General features: G+C 42.3%; 1 protein-coding gene across 1 annotated transcript; it reads right to left on the bottom strand.

Moving 5' to 3' along the window:
• Positions 1-1208: 1208 nt before the first annotated feature.
• LOC115676709 (WUSCHEL-related homeobox 1) lies at positions 1209-4750 on the bottom strand. The gene is made up of 4 exons (XM_030599678.2): positions 4165-4750; positions 3672-3983; positions 3265-3344; positions 1209-2028 (listed from the first exon to the last, which is right to left on the bottom strand). The coding sequence occupies exons 1-4, from the start codon at positions 4358-4360 to the stop codon at positions 1513-1515; spliced, it is 1104 nt and encodes a 367-aa protein (XP_030455538.1). The 5' UTR covers positions 4361-4750; the 3' UTR covers positions 1209-1512.
• Between the last annotated feature and the right edge of the window lie 3064 nt (positions 4751-7814).

Genomic DNA, 7814 nt, shown 5'->3' with positions numbered 1-7814 from the left:
TTTCACTATGGCACGTTCGCAAAAAAAACCACTCCTTTTTTCGTCCAATTTCGCTCCGCGCAATAAGGTCTGTTGGAAAAAAGCTTAAGTCCTCGATGCACCAGTTTAAGGGCAAAATCTTATCATTTGAAGAATTCTAAAGACATCTTTTTTTGATTAGTTCACACAATCCTTTTGAAGAAGAAGCATTATGGCATGACTTGGGTCTTATGGTTTTGTACGAAGAAGCAAGCGAAATCCCAACTCATTTGCTCATGCTTAAGATCATAAATATTAGATGAGCAAATGCAAGGTGCACCGACAACAAAACCCTAGCTCTCTCATTGTAAACACAACACGGAGTCAAAAATCACAATAGTCAGCACTTCCTAAAAAAATCAGTCCAACGTTTTATTCAACAATTAATTTGGATATCTTAATTTCAACATATCCGGAGCCCTTATACAAAATTAACAAGTTTAATTCCTTCTGGCTTAGAATATCCAGCCTAAAAGTATAAACTTTTATGTGGAAGGAGACTATAGCGAGATGTGTGATGCTTTAACACCCTTTCTCACGTGTAAGTCAGATTAGGAATGATACCTGAAATTCTGAGGGAGACCAAATATATAAAGAGTATATGAACCGTATAAATAATAGACGTGCGATACGCTAACACCCTATTTCATGTGCAAGTGGGATTAGACATGGCACGTGGAATTTGATGAGTTGAGGTAGAACTCGACTCTGGTATCACGTTACAATGTCCAACCCAAACAGTGCGTGAAGGCTTCACCTATTTCAGATTTGTCTATCCTCGATGGTTGGTTGGATTCTGAGCGAATAAGACATAATCATCAATTTATATAGTAGTGAAGCTTCGACTTCATGGTCCTTTTCACTGGGGAAGAAATTTGTCCCTTTTCTTGTTTTCCGTTTCCATTTGCACAGACACTCGTTTCAGCAATAATTGATGTACAACATGCCACTCTTTTCTTGAAATGCAATGAAGAACAAAGCTCTACACCCACGAAGCAGACCAACCCTTTTCCTTAGTCACTTCAATATCACATGAATCTCTCACATCCTAATTCCCCATTTCAGACACTTCCTTTCCACATCAATCTCTCAAACATAATTCCCCAAATACTCTCTCTCTCTCTCTCTCTCTCTCTCTCTCTCTGGGACAACATATGACCCTGTCAAAGTTAACATACATCTCAGTCAAATTCTCATTGAATATAGTTCATTTTTCATTGAAAGAACCAACATGGGTCGATTTCACTTTAAGGCAATATTTACCTACCTCTTACACCCCCAAACACATCCTATATTCCATTTCATCTCCCATTAAATGTAAAGCGTCAAAAGGCCAACATCATTTTTGGCTCTACCCACTTTCCCAACCAGAGATCTTCATAACATACATAATAATAATTGCTAAAGAAATGAAACCCTAACACAATACACCATGGTATCATCATGATCTGAGCACAGGCTCTTAGAACCACAAATCCATGCAACATGCCCTAGCTAGTTCTTCAAAGGTAGGAACTCGAAGAACTGGTGCTGATGGGGCGGAGGGCTCGCGCTCTTCTCGTCGACGTCATCGCCACTGCGGAGAGGGAACAATTGGAGGGTTTGTGAGTCCTCCTCGCACCCTCGGCCGCCGCCATTGGCCAATTCGGGGCTGTCTCGGAAAGGCGAGGACACGAAGAAGCTCCTGAGGTCATGAGCCTTGATGATCTTGTTAGGGTCCATCGATGCCCTAGCAGCAGGGTGGAGGGTTGGGGCGGCAGGCAGTGTGACTGTGGACGCGGTTGTGGTATTTATGAGGTGGGTGGGATGAGGACAAGGAGGCAGCTGCACCATCTGCCACGTGGCATTCCTCTCCAAAAGGTTGCTGTTGCTGTGCCTTCTCGTCCACTGAAATTCTCCATCGTCGAATTTGATCCACTGATCAGACGACGACGATCTCGTTCTACGCTCTGCCAAAGTTGCTGCTGATCCTGCTTTTGGTGCCTTTTGAGTCGTAGCTCCTGCAGATTCCTGCTAAACAAAAAAATTTCACGAGGAGAAATTTCTTAGTTTTCAAGAAACAATTGGGCCAAAACACATGACAATTCTTGGAAACTACGTGCAGCCAACAACAAATTTGAAATGACAGAAATTAGGAGACTACTCATGATTTGCCCCCACCTAGGAATCTAAGTGAGTGTACCCTTCGAGTCCCAGAAAGGACCTTGACATTGGACATGAGAGGCCAGAAGATCGTACTAACTAGCTACAGCTAGGTTTGCACTGTCTTTTCCAACTTTTACTAAGTATTTTGCTCCATCTTCTAACGTATGTCCAAATGATATATAAGCTTTCATCATATCTTAAACAGTGACGTTAACTACACTGAGATTGACTTATGAAACCGGTATATCCAGTTAACTAGTGATGCTTCAGACGTTCGCGCGCTCACACTCTGTCGCATCGTTTTATGTACTCACTCTATATCTGTGTCATATTATGCATAATATCGCAACATTCCTTTAGAGAAAATAATCACACAATCGTCAGGGAAGAAAAAGGAGGGACAATCGCTGCACCATGGGTTTGACTTATCTTGGAGTTTGAATAGAATATGTTCTGCTTTTCTCTTCTGGGTAAAGGAAAAGATATCAAGTGTATTTCATTTTCCTAGACTTGCATTGTATCAAGATCTGCAGAGAGAGAGAGAGAGAGAGAGGAAAATGTGTACATGTCTGTGTATCATTAGGCGTGCTTGTATCAGAGAGAGAGAGAGAGAGAGAGAGAGAGAGAGAGAGAGAGAGAGAGAGAGAGAGAGAGAGAGAGAGACCAAGAATGAGATGAGCCGAATTAGTGAATGAATGAAGCACAGACCCCCAGAAAAGCCCAGCTAAGTTTCATAACAGCTGCCCCGACAGAAAGGAAGGATTGCAGCTTTTGGACGACTCTTTTCATTTCCCAACAAACACAAAAAAAGCTTCTCTTTTTCACCTTCTCTTCTCTGAATTATCCTTTAAAACAAATGCTCTTTTTCTCATCTTCTTTCTGTCATGAATGTCCCAGTTTGAATTATCTCCTAATCATATGAACATAAGTGACCCTTAATTGCTTTTCATAGAACCCCATTTGAGATACCAAGATTACGAAAAAGTATGTTCCAAATTCAAAAGAGAATGGTCTTTTTGAGCAGTCTATATAAGCTGTATGAAAGAAGTATATGACTATAAACAAAGAAAGTACTCAAAAAGAAAAAGGGAAATTAAGGACCTCTGCTAGTGTACTGCAGTTTATAGGGGGTGCCCAGTTGTTCTTGGTCTGTTCAACTTCAAGCACTGTCCTACTCGCGCCTGTAGACAAAAAGAAAAACAGAAAGAACACAACTTTACACCACAACCCAACAAACAGAATATATCACAAAAAGCAATATATCAGAAGACTCTAATACGACTAAAACAATCCCATAATTCTCTCTTCTAGTCCTGTCTACCACATTCCATGTGACCCTCACCCAGGAAAAAAAATCCCAGGTTTCTCATGATAGATCGATGATAACAACGAGCATGAAGTGAACTCCAATGTTATGAGAAATAGAAAAGAACGTGAAAATGAACTGCATGTGCAATGACCCTTTGACCTTTATAACTCAAGAGCCCAATGTGGGAGTGTAGTGTCACCTGTTTCTTTCCTTTCTGATTCTTCGGCATCGCGGTTCATCTCCTCGGGGCCTGCCTCCATCTGGCGGCGGCGCTTCTGTCGTTCCCTGGCCTTGTGGTTTTGGAACCAGTAGAAGACATTCTTCCCCTCGATCTTGCCATACCGGCGGAGCTGCGCGGTGATCTGCTGGATTTGGTCTGCGTTGGGGGTCCGGGTCCCACGCCGGTATAGCTCCTCGAGGGTCCGTAGCTGCTCCGGCGTGGGGTTCCACCGCGAGCTCACCACGACCTGTGGCGAATTGAACTCTCTTTTGCTTTGCTCAGCCATAGTCGCTGCAAAAATGCAAGTGGTTCTAGTTGAGGAAATGACTTTATTCATCGAAAAGGAGGAAAATGAACTGGAACTAATGATGAATATTACATATGTAGTCAAAAGCATGAATATAAGATTACATGCTTCCTTATCCTATGAAAAACTAAAAAACACGAAAGAGAAGAAGAGATCAATGTATACCAAGATGGTGATTCAGTGCAAAAATGTCGGTGGCACCGTGGATACGGCTCACGCAAGGCGGCGCGGCGGTGGTGCCGCCACCGTTATTAGGGGAAGGATTGGCGACCGGCCTTGGCATGAGGGGGCGAAGCTTTCGGCCGTTGAAGGCATCGGCCATGTACAGATCTCCATCGTCATTGTAACCCATCATCCACATGTTTCTTGACAGCACCAGTTTAGTGCTAAAACGCTGGGGTTTTTCGGAAACTCAAAGCTTTACGTTGCACACGAGAGAGAAGACAGCGAGAGAGAAAGAGGAAAAGGATGGTTCTTGTGGTTGTGAGGAGGGAGTGACGCGAATTGTTATGGGCTGGAGTCAAGAAGAGGAATGGAAGGGTATGGAGGGTCCAAAGCTTTGTAAAGGGGGATGGAGTTCAAGAAACAGAAATGGTAGAGCCCTCACTTTGAAAAAGTAGATATGGTTCAAATATGGAATGTGTTGATATGCCTACCGAAGAGAGACGATGAGGGTTTCTGCAGCTATATTATATTATACATATATATAAATAAAATGGGGTGAGGTTAGTTCGGGTTGAACAGTTGAGAGAGAGAGAGAGAGAGAGAGAGAGAGAGAGAGAGAGAGAGAGAGAGAGAGAGAGAGAGAGAGGAATTTGAGTTTCTCAGATTTTCAGGGAAGGGGATTGATCACTCGATAGAGATAGAAGACGGGACCGAGAGAGAGAGAGAGAGAGAGAGAGAGAGAGAGAGAGAGAGAATGATTTGTGTGTAGGTGTAGCTAGTAGGTCTAACATAGGAAAGATGAAAGTGGGAAAAATTTTATTTTTTGAAAAAAAAGTGCTCGTACCTTCTCTCTATAAAAAAATATACACAAACCGTTTATGTAAAAATATTTTAGAACAATAGTATATACCATGATCACTCCATTATTTTTTCCTTATGTTTCCACCAAAACGAAATGTTTTGATTACTCTGGATCTTTATGAATGAATTTTAGCAATTATCCAGATCTATGAAAGTCGATATTACTCAAAATCATAACGACCTTAAAGAAACACGCCTAATTAATTTGAATAGGTTTGTGTAGATGAAACAATACACCTACAACATAATTGATAAAAGAACGATAGAGACGACATCTCGAGCGTTGTTAACACGTGCGAACCCAACTTGCATGCGCTATCGGATTAAGCAAGACGGCAGTTCGCGAGACTCGCATGCTATCGGGAAGCGCCTTAAGATTTCATTCCACATCGTGGGTGTTTTACGGGTCTTTGAGTAGTAGAAGTTAGTGCAAAGGCAAGCAAAGCACGGTTCAAACTCAAGAACGCGAGAGAGCATGTAGCATACGGACATACGTGAGGTTGACTAGGCCATAGAGCTGTCGTTTAAGAGAGAGAGAGAGAGAGGAAGAAGGGAAGAAGGCGTGGAATTCTGGGGGGGATCATCGGGAGGAGCGAACCAAAAACGACGTGACGATGATTGAGAGAGAGAGAGAGAGAGAGAGAGAGAGAGAGAGAGAGAGAGAGGGAGGAGTGAATAATGAAGAGCAATGGCCATGGAGAAATACAGCATAAGCAGCTCATCACTCTCTCTCTCTCTCTCATATTAATGGGTCTTCTCATGTCTCGTGCCTTTCACCATTATTCTCAATCCGAACTGCCCCTCTTCCCCCCCTCTGCTCCTTTGCCTTTTCCTTTGTCTATTCTCCTCTCTCTCTCTCTCTCTCTCTCGCCCAACAAGGAACAAAAAATGAAATTCTAGCAGAATTTCGAAATACATTTCGTTTCGCCAAGAGCCACAAAATCGAACTAGAAATTCACCTCTCTCTCTCTCTCTCTCTCTCTCTCTCTCTCTCTCTCTCTCTCTCTCTCTCTGTGTGACCAGGTCGTACGTTGCATTGGCCCTTTTCCAACATCTTCTTTTGTCCAACTATTTCAATTTCAATTCACCCACACGCTTTTGTGTTCCATGTATGTTTCACACACAAGGAGACAATCGTCACATCTCGTCCTAACTTACATGGGTAAAATTGCGCTAACCCCCCTTGTGATTTGGCGCATTTGCTCTCCTTCTCCCCATGAACAAGAGATAAACAACATTGTTAGGATAAGATAGACAATTGTGGTTTTGTACGTCCGTCGAGTTTGAAGTTAGGATTTCTCCCTGTTATTAGGAGTCTTGACCCAAAACTTGTTGAACTTGGATGCCCCGCTTCGGCCATGGGGTCCTCGTGTCCTCTGGTCGAAGATTCGGTGGCATTTTCTTCCTCGAGTGCACAATATATGTCCTTTCTATGAAATTGCATCGTATCTCATTTGCATTTCTTGGCCAAGAAACACAATAAAGTGTCTGGGGTTTTTGTTGTGACCAAGAAATTGAGAGAGGATACTCTCCATCCTTCTCTCCAATATACAGTCTTATGCTTTTGTTTTTCTCAATTCCTAATCGAAATAAAAGCTTCCTCGAATCGGGTCTCTGATTGACGGGTTAGAAATATAGACATCGCCCGCATGCAAACTTAACTAAAAATAAACACGAACAATGTCCGGGCTTGTATAACCCACCAATTAGAAGACCGATCCGGAGGAAAACATGAACCTCTAACTATCTCCGTTTTAACGAGAAAGTTACCTTAAACAGGTCCTTCGGTGTTGGTTTACATTTCTCCAATACTATTGTATCGTTGTAGAGGATGTATCTTTTTTCTTCCTTTTGAGTCCTCCTCATTAATTATTCATTGTCCCCTCTATGTTCCACGCAACAAGTTATCGTCCCTCTTTGCGTCACATAGTGGTAATAAGAATGAAATAATCACCTCTCTCTCTTGTGTACGAGCTATCACTATTGCATGCGGAGATTGTGTCCTCATCTCGAATCTTTTTCTTCCCCTCATTCAATGCCCTCTCGCTCTCTTGCATATTCATCTCTCTAGCTCATCAAGGGCTTGTCCCAATCTCCATCTCATTTGTCCAATGTCCCATTTCTCCCACGACACCTCATTTATCTCTCTCCCTCTCCCTCTCTCTCTCTGTCTCTCTGTCTCTCTAGACCCAAGAAAGGGCAAACCAGAAAGAAATCTCATATCATCATTGTTAAATAATTGGAAGTCTTGGAAGAGAGAGAGAGATGGGGCCAAAAGATTTCATGTCTTCTTCGGTGGCTGACTACAGCCCAAACTGCACATTCAATAATTTCTATGCTGCGGGATACGTCAAGGGACGCGAGAAGTGATGTGTGAAGATTGGATGATAAAGCTCCTCTTCATAGGTATCTAACTGCAAAATCATGATGGTGGTGGTGGTGGTAGTACTGACGATTGGTGACGATACATTTGGCCACGTGTACGGTGTAGTGCAGTGACTTGGACTGAGATGTGATATCATGAATGATGGGAGGGACGGTCAGAGAATTGTTTTGGTGTTTGTAACAAAGGGTTTAATAAAATACAATGTTGGGTAATTCTTGATTTTTCACATTTTCTTGTACCTAAGATTGGTTCGTTTACTTATGAATCACTCCATAAGATTTTTCTTATCTAATGTTGAATCTTGAGCATTGACACTAATTTCTACGTAAGTATTATCTCGGCCCAAGTCCTGAGGATGTTATCGTAAAATGATGATTTTGAATGTCTTTCCCTCGATATCAAT

Source organism: Syzygium oleosum, unplaced genomic scaffold (genome assembly GCF_021117445.2).
Source record: "Syzygium oleosum isolate NSW1041296 unplaced genomic scaffold, Sole_v2.1 Sole_v2.17, whole genome shotgun sequence".
In the NCBI taxonomy this organism is placed as follows: Eukaryota; Viridiplantae; Streptophyta; class Magnoliopsida; order Myrtales; family Myrtaceae; genus Syzygium; species Syzygium oleosum.
The sequence above is the reverse complement of the archived record's forward strand: the minus strand, read 5'-3'. Positions and strand labels throughout refer to the sequence as shown.

What these genes read in the sequence shown, in the direction of transcription:
- LOC115676709 (XM_030599678.2), bottom strand. Translation starts at nt 4,360, where the DNA reads ATGTGGATGATGGGTTACAATGACGATGGAGATCTGTACATGGCCGAT. An exon ending in TGCACTGAATCACCATCTTG is followed by an intron (nt 3,984 to 4,164) that starts GTATACATTGAT and finishes GCATTTTTGCAG; the next exon opens with CGACTATGGCTGAGCAAAGC. An exon ending in ACTGCAGTACACTAGCAGAG is followed by an intron (nt 2,029 to 3,264) that starts GTCCTTAATTTC and finishes TTTGTTTAGCAG; the next exon opens with GAATCTGCAGGAGCTACGAC.